Source organism: Rhincodon typus, chromosome 25, assembly GCF_021869965.1.
Source record: "Rhincodon typus isolate 14 chromosome 25, sRhiTyp1.1, whole genome shotgun sequence".
Taxonomy (NCBI): Eukaryota; Metazoa; Chordata; class Chondrichthyes; order Orectolobiformes; family Rhincodontidae; genus Rhincodon; species Rhincodon typus.
In genome coordinates, this window is record NC_063356.1 from 33,861,339 (window position 1) to 33,887,540 (window position 26,202).

At 38.2% G+C, this 26,202-nt stretch overlaps 1 protein-coding gene across 1 annotated transcript in view; it reads left to right on the forward strand.

The window, feature by feature from the left end:
* The window catches only part of kif21b (kinesin family member 21B), a 162,561-nt gene that overhangs the window by 99,870 nt on the left and 36,489 nt on the right, over positions 1 to 26,202 (forward strand). Inside the window, exons 15-26 of the mRNA XM_048612221.1 lie at positions 2,180 to 2,379; positions 5,931 to 6,038; positions 8,957 to 9,025; positions 10,090 to 10,319; positions 14,725 to 14,875; positions 15,174 to 15,365; positions 18,610 to 18,711; positions 19,911 to 20,073; positions 20,657 to 20,717; positions 22,541 to 22,598; positions 23,148 to 23,329; positions 24,990 to 25,082. Coding sequence (XP_048468178.1) covers positions 2,180 to 2,379; positions 5,931 to 6,038; positions 8,957 to 9,025; positions 10,090 to 10,319; positions 14,725 to 14,875; positions 15,174 to 15,365; positions 18,610 to 18,711; positions 19,911 to 20,073; positions 20,657 to 20,717; positions 22,541 to 22,598; positions 23,148 to 23,329; positions 24,990 to 25,082 — 1,609 coding nt within the window. The remainder of the gene's footprint in view (positions 1 to 2,179; positions 2,380 to 5,930; positions 6,039 to 8,956; positions 9,026 to 10,089; positions 10,320 to 14,724; positions 14,876 to 15,173; positions 15,366 to 18,609; positions 18,712 to 19,910; positions 20,074 to 20,656; positions 20,718 to 22,540; positions 22,599 to 23,147; positions 23,330 to 24,989; positions 25,083 to 26,202) is intronic.

The following is a 26,202-nucleotide window of genomic DNA, read 5'->3' on the forward strand; positions in this document are numbered from 1 at the left end:
TGCCAGTGAAACTCTGGAACTTCAAAGGATTTTTAATTAGTTCATAATTTGTTCTGTCTATTTTTTAAAATATAGCTAGGCTCATTTTAAATAATTGGAACCGCTTTTTAATTTTTTTTGTTTCTTCAAGTTCCTTCCAAAACATACATTTTTGAATGTGAATTAATTTTAAGTATTATTAAAGGCTTTTTGACTTTTTTTTAAGTTTAATGGTTTCAATCTGTGCATCAATAATAAATGGCCTCCCTTCTTTTGTTCCTCCCTTTTGAGGAGGTCAGTCAGGAGGCCCAGTGCAGAGGCTCCAGTATAGTGCCTATCTGATGGTATCCATGCCCCACTGACTTCAGATGCTAAACAGTTTACTGGAATTAAGACTGATATACAAAAGAGCTGTGTTTTGCCTGCAAAGCTTTGAGTTATGCCATCTGCTGTACAGCTATAGGTACACCACAAAGGAAAATATTCAGCTGACTTAAGAACGCATTGCTAAATAATTGCAGTTCGTGCAGACCTGTTATGGCAACAAACTCAACTCGATTGCATGCTGACATGTACCTCTCCTGCATAACTTTTAATGCTGCTGTGTAGAGATTAATCTGCTCCCTTTTATGAGAATTATTCCTCACCTTTCCCTAAATTTGCGCACATCTGATCTGCACACATTTCATCAACAACAAAGCAAATGTGTTCTTGCTATTTGAGACCATTGTGATTCCCTTGTGTACTTACCCTTGTAAGCCCCTTCAGTCTTTGTCTCTTAGTTCTTCTGAAGTGGCTGGATATTCTGAGATGACTGATGAATTATACCAGGGTCTGCTGGTGATTGAGGTAGTACTTTCTTGTCTTTGGTTGTGAGCCAATTTTCCTTTTTTCAAATAAATCTAGAGTGAGAGGTCAAGTGGAACACAACCGAGGTTTTGCAAGTAATTCCCTTTTGGGAACACAGAGGCAAGCACGTCCAGGATTTCCACCTTGAATTGTGCACTTTGTGGTTGGCTTGGTAGATGGATGTTTTCTTTCTGAATTACAGAAACTATTTGTAAGCTCTTAAAGCAGCCCTCCAGTGATTGCTGGGTTGGTACAGAGATTCAAAGCCAATGCTGTTATCAATAGTTAATCAGATCATCTGGTTTGTCTTTGTAACAATGTGGTTCAATGTATTATCTGAGTTTGCTGCATCTTCAGGACACTGCATTCTCAAATATCAAGAGTTTCCCTGAGGTGCGACAATGCCCCGTTTAAGCCCTTCATAATTTTCCCCTCTTTCACCAACTTTATATTTTTCCTACATCTTTCCAAACTGAAGTACCTCCACATGATGGATGAGCTGAAATCTGAAATCTTTGGTGAAGTCTTGAGGAGGCGGTGGGAGTCTTAGCCAGTGGCTAGAGAGCCAGCAGGAGCCCTGTGGAGCCTCCTTTTGGACGGCCTGTCATGTTTTGTTTCACTCAGGCATTTGAAAGGCCAGCAGACAGCCTGTCCCTGGAAATGAGGACCCCAAGGACAGAGGTCTTGCCTGCTGAGATATTGAATGGTAGCACCACCAAGGAAATAGTGGCTGCAGCTGGTATGACACTCACTCGAGGGCTGGTCTTGAGGCTGAAGCCCAGGCCACATTTGTGTGATGGTCAGAGGGTGTCATAGGATGGAAGGAGATTACGGGTGGATAGGATGGGATGGGGAAGACAGCAAGGGCAGTGGAGTCACAGTCAGCAGGGACTCCCATTCTCAATGCCATGTTCCTCAGTCAGGTGTTGAATAACTTTGAACGAAGGATCTGCAATGCCCCCAGGAGTTGACAGATAACCATAGACATGGTTGTTTGATGTTCTCCCTGCACTAAGAGCTGTCCACCACCTGTGATGGATGGATGAGGCCCTTGAATGGGCATTTAGCATCCACTTGAAAGTCTCATTTGGTAACAGGCTGCGGTGGCCATGTTACCCCTGACATCACCAAGGTAAAGGTGGGAATACACGACAGTTTCCACCCACCACCATCTTCCCATCTGATTGAAATGACCCCTACCACTAAATACATAGGGGCACGAGACGCCAGCCCACCCACCTAGAATTATAATGTCATCTTCTAGATTCACAAGCACAGCATTATTGTGCAGTTCCAGAAATTGATAGAATTTCAAACTGGTGAAGTTATTTGTGTGATTTTATTTGCTCAGGATCTATGGAGTGCAACACAGAAGAGAAAGCCAGCAAGATTAAAGCAGACTATGAGAAAAAATTGAAGGAAATGAATAGAGAGCTGCAGAAGCTACAGTTAGCACAGAAAGAACATGCACGTTTGCTGAAGAATCAAACTCGATATGAACGAGAGCTAAGGAAACTGCAGAGTGAAGTGGCTGAAATGAGGAAAACAAAGGTATGCACACGTGTTCTTTGACTGAAACCATCTTAACATCCAATTTCCATGATTATTTTGATCCTTTAAATAGCTTGGGTGAAATCTCATTGTGGGCTACAAGGGTGACTGACGCTGGGAGAGGAATGTGAGGCACTCTTCACTGGTGGCTGATATTTAGGGCTCAGTGTAGATGATGAGACTGTAGAAGTTGGGGGCATCAGAGGGATGGGGCCTGATGGAATTGGGTTGCTGGAGATAGTAGGGGGGAAAGGTGAGAGAAAGTCAGAACTGCTTGGACTATCACCCCATCAGGCTTGCCGAGGCATCCCTCAAACTCCTCTGGTCTGCGTGTCCACCTCAGCACAGGATTGGGTCCTGAGCATTGAGGGGTATATGACATTCAGAAAATGTAGGAAAATAGGCAAATGTGGAGAAATTGGACTGTTAATCAAGGATGGCATTTTCACAATCCCTGGAGAGGATCAGGATGTCGAGTCAGTTTGGGTCAAGTTGGGGAATAGTAGAGGAAAGATGTCATGAGTGGAAGTGGTCTCAGGTCACCTAATGTGTAACTACAATATATGACAATGTACACTAGAAAGAACATTGGGTCCTTTGTGTTAAAAGGACAGCAATAAGCATGGGTGACACCAATCTTCACATAAACTAGAAAAATCAAATTGGCAGTAGGAGTCTAGATAAGTTCATAGAATGCTTTCAAGATTGTGCTTGGCTAAGAAACTTTCTGGAACTGACTAAAGGAGGTTATGTTAGACTCAGTTAAGTAAAGGTAAAATACAGCAGAAGATTTAAATCTGAAATAAAAACAGAAAAGTCTGGCAGGGTCTATGGAGAGAGAAACACAGTTAACATGTTGAGTTTAAAGACTCTTCTTCAGAACTTTAAATTAAACTTGGGATTGTGTAAAATGACAAGACTACTAAATAATCATAACAGCATTCCTTGGTAGCAGTGACCATAATGTGATTGAATTCTATATCTAATTTGAAAGGGAGAAGATTGGGTCTAAGACGAGTATTTTAAATATAAATTAAGGGCAACTACTTAGGAATGAAAGTTGAGCTAGCTGAAGTGTATTGGTATGTTAGGCTAGGAGAATAGATCAATAGAGACACAGTGGAAGACTTTTAAGATAATTTTACGGAATACTCACATGTAAGTATACTTCTACTATAAAGAGAAATTATAATGGGAGGACCCATCATCTGTGTTTAACTAAAGAAGATAAGGAAAATGTGAAAATTAAGACAAAAGCATATTGCTGCAAGGATGAGGGTCAGGCCACATCATTGATCAGAATACGAAGACGACCGAGAATAACTAAAGATTAATTGGGAGCAAGAAATTGAAATATGAGAAGAAGCTAGCAGGAATCATAAAAATAGATAGCAAGAGTAGAATGGTACATTGCCTTTGAGAGATGTGTTCTGTCCTGTTTCTCATGCAGAGGGGTTTGTCACCCTGAGGCAAAGGTGTCTGCTCCAGGCAAGCAGAGTAAATAAGGTTTGTGTTTTATTTTAGTTAGACAAAAGAAGCATGAGTGGGCAGGGTCAGGGCTGTCATAGATCCAGGAAGATTTTCAGTTAGTTCGTTGAAGCCTTCTTCCAGCTGCTGAGCTAAAAGCGTGAGTTCTGTGTTGGTGTGAAGTCTTAGGTAGCGAGGCTTCCTCTTAATAATCAAAAGGAGCAGATTGTTTGTTTCTTTCTTCTGGAATGGAGAGAGACAGCACGTGAAAATCATAGCTCTTTTGATGAATTGAATTTTTGCCAAAGGGTGTGTTTATGGAATGCTGCCTATATTGGAAGTGTTAATGATTAGTGATATATAGAATAAAATGTGTTTTAATTAAAGCTTAGTGGTGGACCAGTTGAATCACAATTGGAATACAGCACCTTGGACTTGTCTTTAAATAAGTATTAAAATTAGGGTCTAGGCTATCTCCTTAAAATACTTTGGTGGGGAGGGTGGGGGTGGTGGGGGCTGGTGGGTGGGGAGTAGATTCTAGTCTGGTCCATAACTAGAGTTTCTACAGACATTTGAGCAAGAAAAGTGAGTACTGATCCTCTAGAGGGTGAGAGTGGGGAGTTAATAGTAGACAATAAGGAAATGGTGGCTGTAACGAACAAATATTTTGCTTTTGTCTTCACTATAGAGGATGTACAAATCTTCCTGGTAATAGCTATAAATTAGGAGGTGGACGAGAGAGAGAGACTAGACTGTAGTTTGACAAGGGTCTGTGGCCAGATGGACGACTTCATACGTTTTTAAAAAGAGGTTACTAATGAGATGGTAGATGTGTTGGTGTTAATTTTCCAAAACTCCCTAGATTCTAGAGAGATTCCATCAGACTGGAAAATAACAAACATAAGCCCTCTATTCGAGAAGGGAGGGACGCAGGTGCTTGGTGTCTATCGTAGAGAAGGTGTTACAATCGATCACGAAAGAGATTATAGTTGTGCGCTTAGAAAAATCCAAGGTAATCCGGAAGAGTAGGTGTGGTTTCAACAAAGGGAAATGATGTTCCAGCAATTTATTACAGAACTTTGAATGAGGAAAATGCACTGTGGATGAAAAGGAGTTGTAGCTGAACTGCACTTGAATTTCCTGAAGGCATTTGACAAGATGTCATGTCAATGATTATTGCAGAAAATAAAAGCTCATGGTGTAGGCAGTAGCATTTGAGCACAGATGGAGATTGGTTTGTTGGCTGGCTGGCAGAAAGAAACATATATACTGGATCTTTGACAGTAAGAACTGCCGATGCTGGAGTCAGATCTTTGCCTGATTCACATGATATATTGAGTGGAATCTCTCACTGGGATCTGTGCTAGGGCTTCAACATGTTGTAATTTACAGCAACAACTTGGATGAGGGGAGCAAAGGCATTGTAGCTAAATTCACAGACAACAATGAGATTGGAAGGAAAACATGTGGTGAAGAAAATGTAAGGATGTTGCAGTTAGGTATGGTTGGGTTGAGTGAATGGGAAAGTATCTGCCATAAAATGGGACACTATGAAGTTGGTCACTTTTGCATGAAGAGCGAAATGTTTAATTCATAAATAAATAAATTCAAGTAGTTTTTAAAGTCAGAGCTCAATATATTTATTTTTAGATAAGGGAAACAGAGGTTATTGGGTCTAGAAGGGATTGTGGAATTTGAGCCAAAACAAATCAGGTATCGTGTTAAATTTCGAAGCAGGCTCAAGGAGCTGAATACTCTACCTCTGCTCCTATTTTATATGCTCATTATTGTCAGCTTATTTTAATTCCTAATTGATGTAACTGTGATATTTTGCTGGCCACAGATGTAATAATCCTAAACATGCAGCTAATTTTTAATTTAAAGAAGATACTACCTTCAGATAGAAAACAAAACAGTTAGAAATTTTGTTCACATCTCACTTTATGTCGATCAAGAAGTTTATTTCGGAAAATGTATTCCCGTTAACTGTCTACAAAACATTTTATATGACTAACGTTTTATAAGAATATCGGTCCTTGTTGTGCAATAATTTAATTATTTTTCCTGAAATTTGGTTTTGTTAGGTAGCACTCATGAAACAGATGAGGGAGGATCAGCAGCGAATGAGGATGATTGAAAGCAAGAGAAACCGTGAGATTGCACAGTTGAAAAAGGAACAGAGGCGACAAGAAGTAAGTACTAATGAATGGGACATGATCAGCAGAAAAGTTGAGGACTGGCAACAATATTCACATTGAAGGCAAATGGTGCGCAAAGAAGATATTCACAAATAAGATTGAAAAAGGGCTTATTGTCTAATGGACTGTTCTGTGTTAAAAATTACCGAAGCCTAACACTCTGTGATTCCCTCCTTGAATTTTTCAATCTCTATTCTCCTCTATCCTCAGGTGAGGCAACAGCCTAGTGGTACTATTGCTGGTTTGCTAATCCAGAGACCCAGGTACTATTCTCAGGACCCAGGTTCAAAACCCACCACGGCAGATGGTGGAATTTGATGAAAAAAGTCTGGAATTAAGATAACGATGACTGTTGTCAATTATTGGGGGAAAATTCATCTGGTTCACTAATGTCCTTTTAGGGAGGGAAACTTCCAGCCTTACCTGGCCTGGCCTACACACGAACTTCAGACCCACAGCAATGTGGTTGACTGTTAACATTAATTGCTGACCAAATTTGTGATGTCCTCATCCTGTGAATGAATAATTTTAAAAAAGGTGCTCTTTAAAACCTACTTCTTCAACTAAGTTTTTAGTCACCAGTCTAGTTAAAAAGCTATTACAATCCTGGATCAGACAACCAAATTTATTTTACAATTCAGCTAGGGACCACTAATTTCCTTTAAATTCGATAAAGTGTGAGTTTCAAGGGACTTAGAGCATAAAGACCCAAGTTTCTATGTTTTTGAATAAACAACAGTAAACATTTTTGTACAATGTTAGAACAGTAATACAATCTGCTTATATGTACAACTTGTATTTTAACACTCTATATTTAACACAAGTTAATTCTGGTAATAATCTGTGATTGAACACCTCACAATATACGTGACAAAGCAAATACAATTAAAACACCTGCAATGGATTTCTGAGCAAATTTTCCCAGATATTAATGACACGATGGGTCACCAAATCTCACCACATGGGATTATAATTCTTCACTTTTGCAAATCTGGCCTTGAAACTCCCATTCAAGAGCCAACTGCTCGCATTCTGGTTGATCGCCACCTGTTTTTAGATTGACAATCCCTTGGACTCTGGAAATTGCACCCTTGTATTTACTCTCAGTCACATCTTCAGCTTTTCACTGACAGCTAGCTCCACCAAGCTAGATATACCACTCAGTTTTTCATTGAACTTCCTTTGTTGCATCAAGAGAATGCTGCTTGTGAAATTTTCAACCCTCGCCCTTGGCTGTACTGAATTATTAATGGCACACAGTATCTCCTGAGCCCCCACAATAGGTATCGACAGAGATTGGGTTTAATCTGTTTTAAGGTCACTTGATGCTGATAGTGGATATCCAAAGTGGTTACACTGCACCTATGTAACAACATCAAAACTCTAAGGCATGGGCAGATTTTAATGTTTACCACCAGGTCAAAAACTGCTAATAGGTGGCTGGTGGAAAGGGAATTGGCTACAATGTTCAGTAAAGGCCAAACTGTAACCTTCGAGGAAGATAGAATGAGGGAGCAGGAGTAGGCAATTCAAACCTATGATCCGGTAAGGCAAAGAAAGTCACCAGCAGTGGTTTGCCACTTTAGATAAAGTTTGTACATGTTCCCACAGCTATTTTCAGCAAAGCCCTGGCAGCAAGTTCAGCAATAATAGGCTGTTACTCAGTCAGGCTTGGTACATGACAAGGACGAGTCCCATTTCTAACACTGATGTTTTCTATATAACTGGCTACAAAACATCAATTTGGAGCAGTGAGAAAAACTGTTTAGATTAAGTGAATCATCAACTAAAATCAAATAAATCCATTGATTGGGAAAAAGAAAGGATAGATAAACAGAATGCTGTAGAAATTACAGATTTTAAAATTTTAAATTGCTGTTACATCAAACAAGAATACAGAACATCATAATAATTTGAATCACAGGGGCCCAGCCCCATAAATTTGATTTGAGCAGAGCTATGAGATTGCCGAGGAAGCACCTTTGTGACCTGATTGATTTTTGTTTTGACATAAAGCATGTTTTAGCCAAACGAAAACACATTTATCATATATTACAATTACCTATCTATATTACAAGGCTTTGAAAAGCATTGGCTTTGCATATTGCACTGCTTTTGGAAAGGCGCACGATGTTGTCAATGCAGTTAAACTTGTTTTCCATGTTAACATGCTGTGGTTGAATTCCCGGAGCATCTCTATCCCTTAGCAGCTTTTGCTAGGGAAACAGACTTGTGAAAAGACAGATATTTGTTCAACTCCTCAGGGTCCTCAGCATGGTCTCTTCCTTTTCTTCCGTTGATACATTTCTGTCCGCTTTGCTGAACTGTTCCTCAAAAATGCTGGAGGCCATTCAGCCTCATATTGCGTTGGTAACATCTTGACATTTGCAAAAGATTCCATCATGAGGTGCAACAGCTTTTCTTCCCATCCATGTTTGCTCAGCCAGCAGCAGTAATACACCAGTGCACTTTTTGTCTTTAAGCAATTAATGTGCAATTTAGTAAAAAACGGTACTAATAGTTCAGTTTCATCTGCATTAAAAATGTCACTTGGTGCATACTCATTCAGCACATGGGCAAGATCATTTTGCAACCACTGTTGTAGTCTTAACTATGATTTTGTGCATCAGAGTTGCCTTCCTCCACTTTGGTGGAGTATGACAAGCATGAACAAGTTTGGATAATCTTGAGTTACAGGTCCAAAAGTTTGGTTTTTCATGGGTATCCTTCGATGGGATTTTCAATCTGCTGGCATGACTCAGTGGATCCCAAATGTCTGGATTCAGATTGAAGTTAGAACGGGAAAATGGGATGTTACAGGTTACCATCTTTTATCTGCTGTTAAGTGTGTGTTTTTAGTTAGTTCTGACGGCTTTTAAATGGCTGACTGTTTTTATCATTTTTCATTTCAGTTCCAGATCAGGGCTTTGGAGTCTCAGAAACGGCAACAAGAAATTGTCCTCCGCAGAAAAACGCAAGAGGTGTGAATTTATTATTAAAAATCCAGATTCTGATTCCTGGCTGAGTCAATACGAATGGAATGCAAGTTAGAATAGTTGTTTGCTTGCTTTATATCACTGCAGAGCATTTTATTCTGTTGCTTGCATTATTTAATTTACTTTTTCAGCATCCTAGCTTTTTTTCATTTATATGGCATTGTGATTATTGCATTGTGGCATTGTCCAAAATATTTTTATGATAAAAGATCCTTATAAGTATTTATTAGATGTAAAATTATTCTTAAATTGAGCCTGCTGATTCAAACAAACTAAACTATTCAGAAAATAGCAGACAAATACATTGTGTTTAGAAAATAGACAGGCTGTAAAGCTTAACATTGGAAGGAAGTGGAACAACCCAACACTATTCAAACAATGAGACAACCAAAGGATCCAGTATTAATATCTCTATGTTGCACAAATTTGTTGACTTCATCCCAAGTAACAGTGAGAAATAATACCACCATTCTTCTTATATTACCATAGGATTGCAATTACTTAATTCGTATTTTTGAAAATTATGCTATTCTACCATGAAACGTTGATTTCTTTTCATATAACTATAGTTCCCACCAGCTGAGGACCTTGAAACTGAAGTTTACAGAGAAAGATCCCATTTCAAACCTTAGCTGGCAAACTTTAAGAAGGGAAAAGAAAATTTTACTTGTATACAAAAGTGATTTTACAAGTTTACTTAGATGTTATAGCAGAAATAAAGTAATTCATTGCCATACTCTGGAGTACCCTTTCTCAAGTTTTGGGTTCTTTAGTCCACTGACCTCAGTCAGCTCCATCTCCCAAGGCAGGAATTTTGAGAAGTATTCTAAAAAAAGTTGCACTATCAATGGGAATGTTAATCAGATGATTTTACTTCGACATGGATTTTAAAATGTGCATCACTGGTTGATAGAATACCTTTCAAAATAAAATTCTTTGTGTCGGAAGCATCAGTGATGAAGTAGTGTCCTTTAAAAGACAATATCTATAGTTCATTGCATTTTGCATCATTTCTGTAATTATTCTAACTTTTCCTTTGTTGTGCTTAGGTTAGTGCTCTACGAAGGTTAGCCAAACCAATGTCTAACCGAGTCGCTGGTCGTGTAAGCCGGAAGCAGAATGTCCTGGACTCTGGAACAGAGCTTTCGGCCAGTACCACATCTTCAGAACCAGAATCCGCCTCAAAATCCGTCTCCAATATTGTTAAACAGTGGAATAGAAAGTTAAATGCAGCCTGGAATGAGACAGTTTCTGCAGTGAATGGAACAAGGGCAGCAAGGTAAGCAAGTAATCAGTAACATGTAACTGAATCAATATTAATGAATTCCTATCAATGGAAGAACTATTTTGGTATATTGAGATGTGATAAGCTCAGTGTTTCACAATAAGAGGATGTGGAAAACATTTAATAATAGTGATTGGGGTCATTCTTATTCTCAGTCCTATTGTGAATCTGACCTCTTTAAAGGTTTGGTGGCAAAGGAAGAGATCAGAGGGTAAACAACGTAAAAACATAAAGCATTTTTCTTTAAAACCTAAGCCCAATTATTTGTTTTAATAGATTAGTTGGCTTTACATAGCATCAGAATTTTATATTCGGGACATAAATATACAAATCAACTTTACAACTCGGGGCAGGGCGGCTTGAATTTTGTGTATAAATCCTGTTATAGATGGATTTTTATAAAAATGAACTGTCACTTCTGATGACAGAGAACGTTGAAATTGAAAGGAAGGCTACGCAGTGAAACATGCAGAAGTTGGAAAAAGCAGTGCATTTGTAATTGCATTTTTTAAAAAAAGCACTATGAATAGTTTTTTTTTAACATGAAAAATGACTTTTATCAATCGTTATAAATAAGTTCTTCTGCATGTTTCACTGCTTAGCCTTCCTTTCAGTTTCAATATTTTCTGTTTTTGTTTTTAGACTAAATATCATTGATCACGGGGATTATATTTAATATTTTTCACCAACATTTGCTTCCAGATACAGGAGCAGAAGTAGGATATTCAGCATGTCAAAACTGCTGCGCCATTCAATGAGATCATAGTTGATCTAATAATCCTTAACTCCACTTTCTCATCTTTTCCCCATAACCCTTGTTTCCCTTAGTAATACAAAATGTGGCTGTCTCAGCCTAGAATATCTACTGTGAACTTCCAGTCTGCTAACTAATTCTTTATCCAAGGTGTTATGATACCAGCTGGTATTACCAGGCACGTCAATTCCCAGACATGAACCTGACTTGATAGATCACGCTTTTATTTGTTTTGGTTTTAATAATGTCGTCTCATGTTGGATTGTAAGCATTCCGTGCTACAAATTTTTCTTTGCCAAAAAACCAAAGTGGGATGAGCTAACCTATTTACTTAAAATAAAGTTGCAAGGATTTTTAAACATACAGTATAATTCCATTAATCTCAAAGCACAATGTTATAAATTGAAACAACTTTTGGAAAGTATCCAAACACATCCCCGGTCTAGGCCCGAAACGTCAGCCTTTCTGCTCCTATGATGCTGCTTGGCTTGCTGTGTTCATCCAGCCCTGCACCTTGTTGTCTCAGAACTCATGCAATACCCTAGAGTTCCTTTGTTCATCACTGTGGTAGATTTAATTCACTTGTTACGTCAGTTTTTATAAATGAGCTACAGATAGCTTCTTCGTGGTGCTATTGTACACCTGCTCAAATGTACTCCGCTTTAACTAAACTCTTTAGGGATTTAATGCAATTTTTCTGATCTGGGAAGAACACTATCTCTTCACACTGAGATAACCTAACACGCTATGTACCATTCCCTTTTCAAGAGCATTCCTCTATAAATTGATTCTACTCCAAGGATTTCACAGGACTGCTCCAAATTTACAGTAAAACTTCAGACAAAGCTCACTCTCTAAACAATGGAAGTTTCCTTTAAGGTTAAAATAATGTTTATTTTTTTCCTGGTTTTGCTCGTAGAAGATATAATGCATGAGAGGAAATAGATGGTTAATGTAAAATATTTTATTTACCTATTACATTCTAGTGGAAAAGAATAGAACTGATCTAAAAATTAAAGTTCTAAAATGGAGTAAGGCCAATTTTGATGGTATTAGGCAAGAACTTTCAAAAGTTATTTGGGAGAGGCTATTCACAGGTAAAGGGGTGGTTGGAAAGTGGGAGGCCTTCAAAAATGAGATAACGAGTCCAGAGGCAGTATGTTCCTATTAGTGTGAAAGGCAAGGCTGGTAGGTGTAGGGAGTACTGGGTGACTAGAGAAATTGAGGCACTGATCAAAGGAAAGGAGAAGGCATATGACAGGTATAGACAAGTGGGATCAAGTGAATCGGAATATAAGGGCAGTGGGAGGAAACTCGAGGGAAATCAGGAGGGCAGAAAGGGAACATGAGATAGCTTTAGCAAATGGGGTTAAGGAGAATCCAGAGAGATTCGACAAATACAGTAGGGGTGATAGAGTATTTAGGGAGAGAATAGGACCCCTTAAAGATCAACAAAACCTTCTATGTGTGGAACCGCAGGAGATGGGTGAGATACTAAACAAGTATTTCACGTCCATATTAACTGTGGAGAAGGTATGGAAGCTGATTAACTTTGAGAAATAAACAGAAATATCTTGAAAAGTGTTCATGTTACAGAGGAGGAAGTGCTGGAGGTCTTAAAATGCATAAAGGTAGATAAATCCCTGAGATCTGATCAGGTTTATCCCAGAACTTTGGGGGAAGCTCGGAAAGTGATTGCTGGGCCTATTGCTGAGATATTTTTATCAGCAATAGCCATGGGTGAGGTACTGGAAGATTGAACGGTGACTAGTGTGTTGCCATTATTTAAGAAAGGTGGTAAGGAAATAGACTACTATAGACCGGTGAGCCTGATGTCAGTGGTGGGTAAGTTGTTGGAAGGGGTTCTGAGGAACAGGTTCTACATGTATTTGGAAAGGCAAGGACTGATTAGGGATAGTCAACATGGCTTTGTGTGTAGGAAATCATGCCTCACTAACTTGATTGAGTTTCTGAAGAAGGGACAAAGAAAATTGATGAAGGTAGAGTGGTGGACATTGTCTATATGGGCTTCAGCAAAGTGTTCAACAAAGTTCCGTACTGTAGACTGTTTAGCAAGCTTAGGTCACATGGAATCCAGGGAGAACTAGCCATTTGGGTACAAAATTGGCTTGAAGGTAGGAGACAGAGGGTAGTGGTGGAGGTTTGTTTTTTAGACTGGAGGCCTGTGGCCATAGGGGTGCCGCAAGGATTGGTGCTGGGTCCACTGATTTTTGTCATTATATAAATGATTTGGATGTGAACATAGGAGGTATGGTTAGTAAGTTTGCAGATGACACCAAAATTGGAGGTGTAGTGTACAGTGAAGAAGGTTTTCTCAGAGTACAATGGGACCTTGATCAGATGGGCCAATGGGCCGAGGAGGAGCAGATGGAGTTTAATTTAGATAAATGTGAGGGGTTTTCCTTTTTGGTAAGGCAAATCAGCGCAGGACTTATACACTCAATAGTCGGGTCCTGCAGAGTGTTGTTGAACAAAGAGACCTTGAGGTGCAGGCTCATTGTTCCTTGAAGGTAGAGTCCCAGGTAGACAGGATAGTGAAGAAGGCGTTTGGTACACTTAGCTTTATTGATCAATGCATTAACTGTTGGAGTTGGGATGTCATGTTGCTGCTGTGCAATACATTAGTTAGGTCACTTTTGAAATACTGCATTCAGTTCTGGTCTCCCTGCTTTAGGAAAGATATTGTCCAACTTGAAAAGGTGTAGAAAAGATTTACATGGATGTTGCTAGGGTTGGAGGGTTTGAGCTATAGGGAGAGGCTGAATAGGCTGGGGCTATTTTCCCTGGAGCATTGGAGGCTGAGGGGTGACCTTATAGATGTTTATAAAATCATGAGGGGTTTGTAGGTGAGTAGCTAAGGCCTTTTTTCCATGGTAGGGGAGTCCAAAATTAGAGGGCATAGGTTTAAGGTGAGAGGGGAAAGATATATAAGTGAACTAAAGGGCAACCTTTTCACGCAGAGGGTAGTGCATGTCTGCAATGAGCTGGCAGATGAAGTGGTGGAGGCTGGTACAATTGCAACATTTAAAAGCCATCTGGGTGGGTATATGAATAGGAAGGGATTAGAAGCATATGGGCCAAATGCTGGCAAGTTTTACTTAGGTCGGAATGGACGAGTTGGACCATAGGGTCTGTTTCCATGCTGTACATCTCTATGACTCTATGACCTGTGTCTTCATGATAGAACACCAGGTACAGACTGGATCGATGGAATGTACATGAAAGGAAGATTAAAAAAAGCGTGTGAACTGGGGGAGAAAAGAGTTCAACTACATCAGTTGGACTGTCAGTGGGTTGTATTTCATTAAGAGATAGTAGGGTTTTCTGAAGAAGTGTCCGGACCCGAAATGTCAGCTTTCCTGCTCCTCTGATGCTACCTGGCCTGCTGTACTCATCCAGCTCTACACCTTGTTATCCCATATTTCATTAAACTTTGTTTATTGTCGACATAAGAGTTGCTATTATGATTTGCAATATAAGAAAATGTATTTTCGCTAAAGTAAGTGAGAATATTACATTATCTTAGTATCCACAACACCAACTAGTAACATAATCAATGTATATCCTTTTAGTGTTGGTACTGAGGTTTTTTCCTTATCGACTTTGTTGACTATTTTTCAGCAGAAAAGTCAAGTATCAGAAAAAGGGAGTTGGCGAGGGCTTCTCGAAGACAGCCCGGCTAAAATGGCAGGCACTGGAGTGTAGAATATCCGACATTGTGATGCAAAGGATGACTATTTCGAACTTAGAAGCGGATATGAATCGCCTGCTTGGGGTATTCATATTTAGTCATTACACAAACATGCAAAGTTACTTTCCAAACTTTTGCAGTACTCTTTCCACTTTTATGTATAAAACTGACAACACTTGTGTACCAAGAGCCATAAAATGCTCACTGCTGCTTTCAGTCGTGGGAAGACTATTTGGCTCAGCCTTTATCAAGTGCCTTAGAATTCAAATTTTCAAATTTGTTTTTTCTTCTGATTCACTGTTCCATGAACAAACAATCCAGAAATACTCTTGCCTTGCATTTCATCTTTTTAAAGTGTTAACGTCTGCTATTCCTTTTCCAGAAACGAGAAGAATTAAATGGCCTACATGAAGTGCTACTTGGGAAAAGGGAACGGATTCTAAAGGAAAATCCAGAAGATAAGTCCATTCAGGAAATAAATGAGGAACTCGAGGCTTTAAATGCGAATATCGACTATATAAATGACAGCATTTTTGAATGCCAGGCTACCATAATGCAGATAGAGGAGACCAAGGTATTCAAGTTAACACCTTGCAGAATGGAGAGAATATATAATGTTTGGTTTGGTATCTGAAACTGGTATCTGTATTGAAGATGTATGTGAATAAAGAGGATAACAACTAAAAATCTGAGACAGCAATCAAAAATTCTGTAGGCACTCAACAGGTTGATCATTATTAATGGAGCGAACAGGCAAGTTAATGTTTCAGGAGTAATCCTTCATCAGCGCTAGAAATTATAAAGACGAGTAACAATTAAAGAAGGTTCAGAAGAAAGCAGAGACAAAGAATGAGAAACATGTGTGAGAGAAGGTTGCATAAAATGACTTGTCAAGTTCTTTTAAAGAAAGGAGAGAACTTAGTTTTAGAGTGCTATTAACATGAGACAGTGTTGCGTGGAAAAACATAAATATAGAAATTAGAGAAACAACAACTTATTTTTATAGCATCTTTTAATGTAATGAAACATCCCAAAGTGCTTTCCAGGTAACATTATGAAATGAAGTATGTTGCAGAACTACATAAGGAGATATTAGGTGTCGGGTGACCAAAAGCTTGGTCAAAGAGATGTGCCTTAAGAACTGACTGAAATGGGGAAAGTGAGGGAGATATCGTAAGTGTAGAGAGGAAGCATGGAAGTATGTTTCAACAGGAGATGATCTGAAATGAGGCCAAGTCCAGTGATATTATGGAGGTGGAAATAGATGGTAGTAGTGATGGTTAGAATGAGTCACAAACTCATCTCAGGATAAAATGTGAAACCAAGGTCATGAACAGACTGACAGTCTCAGATAGTTACCAATGAGCTCGGTGTTCTTTCATTGGATATGGCGGTCACCGACAAGACAGTACTTTTTCTTCATTCGTAATTGCCATTATACTGAGTGGCTTGCTAGGACATGCAGAATATAGGGCTAACACTGGGGAAGAACGGCTGATTTCTTTCCCTAAAGGGCATCTGTTTTTATAGCTACCCATGGTAGCTATCATGTTCACCATTATTGAGACCAGCTTTTAACTGTAGAGTTATTGAATTTTTAATTCCAACAGCTGAAATGGCATTCGTCTGGGTCTCTGAATTACTAGTCCAGTGGCTTTTTTTCCTCTACGCCGCCATCTTTCCAGCATGTTGGACAAGCAATCTGGTAATTTATAAACAATGGAAAGTCAGAGAGATGGTCTTGTAAATGTACTTGTGAAAACAAGCACTGTGCCTTTCGGTGATGTCACCCAGGGGCAGCATGTAGACGCAAAATGAGAAGGAGTCAAGAGAAGATCTTTGTAAGGGCGTCAGAGAAATGGTGCAGAGCAAGAAGAGGAGCATTGCAAGTGATTCTCTGGCTACTGTCAGGGATTTGTGATTAACTGAGGCAAATGGAGTAAGCAGGACTTAAATGGCAATGAGAAGTTGTCTGAACGGAAGAGGGTCCAGCTCAGTTAAATGTGAGATAGTATATCTATTTGAACAGTCTGTTTTGAGTTAAAATGTGATGCCTCTCTTTGTAAACCATTTGAAACAGAGCTGGGCTTGATGCAATATCATTTTGAATAGATTCATTAAAAGCTTGCACTGACAGTTTCACGTTTTTAGTATTTTATGGTTAAGCTGAAAAAAGAGGGCTGGGAAGTACAAACTTGATTTGTCTCATACTAAATCCAGAATTTAGTCACAGTTTCCAAATGGCCTATTGCTTTTTAAGAGGTCTGTGTGCTTCACAGAGTGCATTGTTAAAGAGTAATCATTAAATTCAGAAAATTTAAAAAACCTTGACCTTAAAAAAACTATTTCAGGATTACCCATGAATGACTAGAAATGAGGGACATCCGCTGGCTGTTGCATCTCTGGAAATCCCTTGACTTTTAAACTGAGTGCTAGAAATTCTGACAAATGACCCATATCGATACTGCAGAGTTCATTGACTTCTATCAATTATTTTATGGAAAGTAGTAATAACAGACAGAAGAAAAACAAGACTTGCATTTACAGGACCATTTTCTGCAACCTCAGAACATCCTAAAGTGTTTCATAGCCAATGACACAATTTTGAAGCTCTGTTGCTGTTGTAATGTGGGAAACTCCAGATTGTTGGCTGCTGAGGTGAGATAGCATGAAAAAGTAACTGAAGTCAATTAACTAAAGTGGAATTTGGTACTCTGCAAGTGTCCAAAGATATGTTGGCTGCTTGTTGTACAGATTTGCACGATATTGAATGGGAACAATTCATATTAGGAGAATAAAGTGTGAATGGGGGAGAAATGAAAGTTGCAGATTGATGTATGCTCTTGTTAGCGTTCCAATTTGTTGCAGCCGCTCTATAGTGAAATGACCATTATGGTGACTATCATTTATGCCATCTAACTGCCAGTCTGCTCTGAATGAAAAACATTGATACCTTCTCAAGGGTATCTACGGATGGCCAATAATTCTGGTCTAGCCAAAGACACCCATGTCCATCCTGGGCCTCCTCCAGTGCCACAATGATGCCACCCAAAGGCTGGAGGAACAGCACCTCATATTCTGCCTGGGAACCCTGCAGCCCAATGGTCTCAATGTGGACTTCACAAGCTTCAAAATCTCCCCACCCCTGACCTCATCCCAAAACCAGCCCAGCTCATCCCGCCTCCTTGACCTGTCTGTCTTTTCTCCCACGTATCTGCTCCTCCCACCTCATTGACCAACCCCCACCCCCACTTCCTACCTACTAGCCTCATCCCCACCTCCTTGATGTGTCCGTCTTCCCTCCCACCTACCCGCCCCTCCCTCCTCACTGACCAACCCCCATCCCAGCTCCCTACCTACACTCACCTTTACTGGCTTTATCCCTGCCTCCTTGACCTGTCTGTCTTCTCTCCACCTATCTGCTCCTTTATCCACCTTCTATCATCGCCTCCCCCTCTCTCTATTTATTTCAGAGCCCCCTTCCCCTCCCTCATTTCTGAAGAAGGGTCTAGGCCCGAAACGTCAGCTTTCCTGCTCCTCTGATGCTGCCTGGCCTGCTGTGTTCATCCAGCTCTACACCTTGTAATCTCAGACTCCAGCATTGGCAATTCCTACTATCTCTGAGCCATTAGTTTAAGTTATTTTATTCAACCTGTTCAGAGACATTATGACATACCTTCAGGGCAGGTGAGAGTTGGACTCGGGTCTTCTGACCCAGAGGTAGGGAAACTACCACTGACTCACAAGAGCCTCTTCAAAGTTCAGCAAGGTAAGATCCATTTGTTTTACGTTGATTTCTTTGTGACTGTTACTTGCAGGATGAAATTAATTCAACAGACACATCTGTTGTCATTAGTTCGTGTTCCTTGGCTGAAGCGCGCCATCTGCTGGATCACTTCCTTAAAATGTCTATTGACAAGGTAACAGATTCACCAATGACTTCCTTTCTCTATATAATAGAGATACCCTGATTAAGCATCTTCTAGTTGTCAGTAACAAAAAGTATTTGTATTGTAACCAACTAATTTCAGTCCTTCATATCATTCCTGATCTGATGCATTTTCATGAAACCAGTCAGTATTACACCTGTACAGATCTTCCATTCAGCTAGTCCACACTATTGAACCAGCTTTGGTGCCTTTATTTCCAGAAAGTGATGTGTGCTGAACTGAAAATTAAATATTGTGGGATATGTAGTTTTGATGGAGTCTCAGCTAATCAGAAGAACGAAGAGCCCGGAATAATAGAGATTGTGTTGGGCCTAGATAAATTACTTATAGTCCCAAAAGGTTAAGTTTAAGAACATATATAGATGTTTCATTCAATGGGACACCTGGAACTAACATGTGGGTGACACATTGAAAATCAACTGGTATCTGACTGTTTCTCAAATTGATGTCTGTAACAGATGGAGGTAAATGGGGGGTGAGAGGAATACTGCATGCATGATAAATAAAGAAAGAGTAGCATTTTATATCTGCTGCTTAAAGTATTAATTCCCCAAGGTAGAAATTTTCACCATTTTAAAAAAAAGTAATATTTTCTCTTGACAGTAAATAGATTATTAATAACGCACAGTTTGAAGACAGGGAGAAGGATTTTGATCTGCAAGTAGTTACTATATTGACAGATAACCGGATTAGGCAACTTGAGTATGGAAGAGCGCTTTACAGGAATGACTGGCTAGTATGCCTAATATATTTATCAGAAGTGGAAGATGAAGGGCACTACACCTATAATTTCTCAACTATGTTCATTGCTTCATTTCAGGAGTGTCCACTTAGAAAGTTTGCATTGACATTAATTACTAATTCACTGGACAGCTCCGTTTTTAAATTCATTTAGTTCATTTGTTTAAAAAGATAAACCATTGCAAAACTACTATAAAATGACATCATAATAATTCCTGAAATTTGGCTAAAATTCAAATTGGAATTTTCATTTTGTACTGATGTAACAGTTTAGTCCTCAGCATTATTTGTAGATATGGACTGACAAAATAACAGATTGGAGTGTCTTGAAGCCTGTATGAATGATCGAAGATAGGTTCAGTTGTTTAAAAAAAATGTTAAAACCTTTTATATTCCATTATTTTAAATTCCATTGTTTTCAACTCCAGGGCATGCAGGTCGCTCAAAGAGAGGCTCAGATCAAGCTGCTTGAAGGTCGATTAAAGCAAATAGATGTGACAGATTCTGTTCCAACTCAGCTCATTAACATATTGCGGGAAAAAGCTGAGTCTATTCCTGAACTACAGACATTACTTCAAAGTGTTTCACAAGGTAATGTGCACTTTACTGTTCACAACACCTCTGGGATTTTACATACTTCTTAATTAAATATTTATAAATAGTGCAGAAGCTGAGAGTTTTATGGTTTTACATCTTTTCGCACCTGCTTCCGCACATACTTAGCTTCATCATTCATCTCAGCTGTTTGAACTAGGAGAGGTTCAAATATTTGTAAACATATTCATCCAGAAGGTTTGAGTTCATTATCCATTCATGATTGTTGCCTTCTAGCCAGCGATGTCTAAATCATGTGAATTAATGCAAAAAGATTGTTGCTACTACTTTATAGAAATTAATACAAAAGGTTGTTATAATTCTCCAAAGATTTTAAAAAGAACTTTCCTCCAAATTTTGGACATAAACAGTTGATATCCATTCTTGTGTTATACAAGCAGAAAAATATCTTGAAATTCTACACCATTCTTCTTTGATTCATAAACATCAAGGAGAAAGATCATAGAACTAAAAATATAAGTTTTTTTGTTTTTACGTAAGAATTAGGAGACAGTCTGAACAAAAGACTTTGATAAATTGAATGAACAGCATTTTTATATCTAATATTTGTAACTTTCAGAAAATGGAGAGCTCAGCAGTGATGAGGAAATCTCTGAGTGCAGTTCAGGTCTTGATAGCAGGTAAGCTTTTGAGAAATGATCACAATAAACATTATTATTGGGTAAATTTCTAAAGCGCACCTCCAATGTTATGTTGCTGTCCCTGATGTCCTGCAACAAACAAGAATTGTGTGGAAAGCGTTGTTTCGGAACTATTATCAACACATCAATACAAATAATGAGCTAAACATGTACATTCAGACCTTCCTGCGAATTGGCTAAAGTTCAAAATAAAGGCAAAATATTTCAGATGTCGGAACTATGAAACAAATGTAGAAAATGCTAGAGAAACTCAACAGGTCTAGCAGATCTGTGGAGTGAAAACAAAGTTAATCTTTCAAGTCTGATATGATCCTTCTTTTGAACTCTGAAGAAAAATCATATCTGACTTAAAATGTTAACTCTTTTGCTGCCTACACAGATACAATCATCTGCCAGGTTTTTCTAGCATTTTCTGTGTTTGATTAGGGCAGCAAGTAGTTATAGCTCAGAAAAATCAAGGGTTATAACTTAGCAATGGCAACAGTCAGAATATTACAATAATCCTTGAAACTCATAGGTTGTAGGGAGTGCAGAAATTGTCTATTTTTCCAAGTTCTTATCATTACCAAGCAAGTGTTTTGGATGTGTCCATGTTTGTGTGTGTATTTAGATAGGGGACTGGACTGGTTGCTACAGACAAAGGTACCTGTTGATACTTTCTGCCTAACCTAAAATCAAGAATTGTCATTTTGATGTGGTACCAGTGAGCATTCACAGTTCATGGGTACCATACATTCAATAAAGTGAGGACAAAAGAATAAATTCTTGGAAAACTTTCATTAAGAAATTCAGCAATATTTAATGTAATGTATAAATAATTCTTAAATATTGACTTACTGATGGATAATATTTATTTGCCCTACAGGAAAAATATGTGGTAAAGTAGCGATTGGTGTAAAATAATGAATGATTTGAATTAACTCAGTTTCACACAAGTTAGGTTCTATGCTCATAATGCCAGAATACTGAATTTTATTTGCTTGCAAAATAGTTTTGATTGCTTTCAAATAGTATCAGAGTATATTTAAACATTGAGAGAGAAACAGAGTTCATGTTTTGAGTCCCGTATGACTCTCTGTTCTGAAGAAGAGTCATACCAAACTCACAATGTTAACCCTGTTTTCTCTCTACACAGATGCTGTCAGACCTGCTGAGTTTCTTCAGCATTCTGGGTTTGTTTTATATTTCTAGTATCCACAGTACTTGACTTTTATATTTTGATGTTGCTGGTAGCTTTTTTGTTTTTAACATAAGACTAACAAGTTGCCATAGCTTATGTTTTCCCCTGCTCAATATGAAGGATAATAAAGTTAACATCAACGTTCCAAAAGAGATCCAGCTTACTGCAGATTCATCACAGATTTTGCCCCTTGAATTTCATGCTCCTGTCTTGGGATGTATTTTTCACTGTATTTGTATTTTGAACAAAAGCACTTGTCATTGGAGTCAAAAGAGGCCATAATGAGTTGACAGCAACTGATAGAAATCCTTTATATAATTTTGGCCAAGTATTTTTAAGATTACATTTGGTGAAATAGAAAGCCAGCCAAGTGACAATTGACTGTGAATCATCTATTGACAACATCAGTGTAATTTTAAACTACAAAACAAATTTATTAAATTAAATTTATTGAATTTTTATGTCAAATTATTAAAGTGTAGTTGTCAATCTTGTGCTTTCGCGGTTGAAAATGATGGTTTGTGTCTTAAGATTTTGACATTGTTTTCCCATCCTTTCCTGAAACAATGAATCTATACATTTAGGTATTTATTCTAATAAGTGTTATGTTTACTCTTTCTAGTTTAATATCCAGTTCTTATTCAAAGCGTTCCCTCAGTCAAGGAGATTTTAGAATAAAGGTACGACTGTTATTTTATCATCAAAATGTTTTGCACTTACATGCATAGTTTACTAACTGATGCATTATTCCTTTGATATATTTTTAATGCTGGCTTGGTACTGTGTTTAATATACTCCAGCATCGTATTATCCTTTGATTTATCATTTAGGATGCCATTTTACAGTACATTTTCAAGCTTTTAATAATTTGTGACATTTCAGAAGCTCAGTTTAATCCATAATTACAGACCTAAAATGAAGATGCTTTTAAAAACTATCTTCTTGCATTTGGTTCGGTGGGTAGGGGGGGGTCTGTGTGTGTGTGTGTGTGTGTTCCAAATGTTACAATAACCCTTTAATTCGCACACAAAAATACAATCTACAACTAATTACACTTCATGAGAAAGCTTAGTTATCTCAGTTTTTAACTGCATTCTTAAGGCTGGGTCAGGACCTGGTAGGTATTATACCTGTATTGTTACTACCGTGCACAACCTATTCCTAAACTAACATATTCAGTTTATACTCTAGATGTAGCATCATTATTTTGATTTTGTTTTTATATTTAGACAGAGCAAAAAACAGAGTTGCATTACAGGGAAGGTTATGGCTCTGCTGTGGACCTGTCCACTTCAAGTCTAATAAGATCAGCTGATATAAAGGAAAATGGCTTTATGTCAATTGATGCCCTCTCACGAGTTCCAAAGGAGACAGAATCCATTACTCTCCAGCCGAGATCCGGAAACACTTTGTAAGTCAATGTACTATTCTTGCAGTGAACAATCATATGCTGTGTTTTATTTCAAAATATCATGAAATGTCCCACAGATTGGAAAACATCAACCTGCTAAATGTTTAATTGATGCAAGACAGAAATAAGTCAAGCAGGCTCAGTTGTTTTCTAGACAAACTTATAAATATTGCATATGACCAAACAATGCACTTGAGCCAGATAAAGGCCTTTTTTCTCAAAAATATGTAACTGAAATGCTAAAATGTTTTTGCAACTTATTTCAAGTTGTCACAGGATTCCACTCTTTCCTAAGTATATAGAAGCCAAATATTGTTGCATAAACCATTTCTTTTAAAAAAAAAATCAACTCCAGGTCTTGCTACTTTTATCTCTGAATGTTGGGCTTGTGTTCTGCATTCTGAGCATGGCATATTTGGGTATTTACATTTTTCTGTCTAACTTCAATATTAAGTCCACTAAAATCTCTTTGTAAATCCATTTGTACCATGCTCATTTATTCAGAAGTTTACATTTAAATTCAGTTGTCCCAGGGTTTTGTAGCTGTATGTTGGCTACAGAGTTGTGCATCCAGTTCTTAAACAGCAATAGAAATTTGTCAGGTGAACCCTGATCTGCATTCAGCCATGTTCTAATGAGCCAGTGCCCTGACTTTGTTCAGAATGTGAACAAAATCTAGCCTTCCTGAGCAGAACAACGTGTAGTAAAGAAACCTAAGAAGGAATAGAAGACTTATAGTAATGAGGACACTGCTGTACAGCAACATTACTTTCATCTTGCACAGGAGTGATATTATGTATTTGCAGTAAGTGGTGCTATTTCCATATTCATTGTAAAATAGATAGTGGCATAGTTGGGTAGAGTATTTGTGGATTAGAAGGCAGGATATTAGAATACTTAATGTTTGTAAAATGATAAGAGGTGAAGAGTGTATGTTCCCTTTCAAAAAAAATGTGATTTTTTTCTCTAGCTCAGAGACTTAAAAAAGTCTGCAAGCAGCAACAGCTACACAGAGTTCTTGAATCAAAACATTTGTATCAAAGGTATATACTTTTAGCAAGCAAAGCAGCATTTTTACCAAGATAGCAGGTTTTGAATTTAGCCAATTAATTTAAACAGGGCCCGAGGTATCAAAAACCAATTGGATTCGGATCTGATGTTTTTGACAACCTAGGACCAATCCTATTGTAAGAATTTAATAGGTCATCATGGGTATAAAAGAAGAGTACATTTGAAAATCGATATGAAAGCAAACTATCATCTGTTACGAGAAAGGTTCTCAACAGCCATCAGCTTTAAAGAAAGTGAAAATAACTGGCTCTTACAGAAATCTCTAAGATCTCAGAGTAAGCACCATCTAAATAAAGGTACAACAACACATTTCCTTTAACCAATTGCAGGGTGAGGCGAGCTTCTCTGGGTGGTTCAGTTTTAGTTATCAGAGGGAGGCCGACCACTCCTTCATAACAGGATTGGTCACGTAAGACTCTGTCAGAACAGTGCAAATTGTAATTTATATCTCTAATGTGTCTCTTTGAACCAGAATGTATTTTATCTGTAGTAATAAATGATAGTTGTAGGAAATTTGGTACACTGCAGTTTATTGACTTTTTTTTCAAAAGCTTCATTGACAACTAACGAAAATCTCTCTCTTTTCAAGTCCCAGGCAATCTGCTAAAAAGCTACAAGATACTTCACCACTCTTGAGGAGGAAGTCCTATGAGAAAGTACAGATGTCAACTGACAAATCCAGGTGAATATAGTATAGTATTAAACAGCATACCAAAGGAGGGGACTTTGCTAAGATATTGATATTCGGAATGAAGGCATTTGTGCTTTTGTTAAAACATTTTATACCATGTTAATCTAACACAAGTGTAGTTAGAGTAAAACCGCATTAATTTCTGATACTTTTGCTATCTGAATACAAGCACAGTAACAAGTATCATGATGTGTGCCATGTCAACATATTAGGTTGTAATGAATTCTGAATGGAAGGGAAAAGAATAATGTATTTATAAAATATTACATCAGTAAGAGTAAATACACAGATATTTCTATATTTTGATGCTAAGTTTTAATGTGATCATTCCTCTACATTATTGCCGCACGTTAGACCTCACAATTAAACTGGATTGTCATCCGTGCAAAGCTTGGAATGCCAAGAATTCAGAATATTCTGAGTAGTTGCTGGCATATGATTCAATTGTAGGTACTAGTTCTGTTGCAAATTCTCATTTTGGAAGCTGTCCTTCAGGTTTGAGTTAGGTGAGGAAATTCCATATTTCTGTAGGTTTTTGAAAACATCCTAAAATTCATTATTTTACATTTAGCAGAGTTTTGTATTTGTCATGAGATGTGGGTGTCACTGGCTAAGCAAGTATTTATTGCAAATTCTTAATTGACAAGAGTGCACTTAAAAATCAACCACATTACCCTGGGCACGGAGTTACATGTAGGCTGAACCAGGTAAGAACATTAATGAACTAAAAGCCTATTTAGTTCATTACTGTCCTTACCTGGTTCAGCCTACATCAGTTACACAGTCTACATTCCTTTTAAATTACAGATTTTTAGCCAATTCAAATTTCACCATCTGCCATGGGGTTTGGTGAGGAATGGGGAATAAGAGTGTTAGACTGGGGTTCTGGATTCTAGTCCAGTGAGAACACCACTACTTCACTATCTCTGCTAATTTATAAGTTGCTCATTTTCATTGGATATTCTTATATTTTCGATGCTATATTGAGAGTCTGTAGTGCAGTTTACTGATGAAATCACTTTGGATTTAGTTCTCCCAACTGCCCTGTCAGAAGAGATTTACCAGGTTGTTGCCAGAAATGGAAGGTTTTAGTTATAAGGAGAGGCAGATG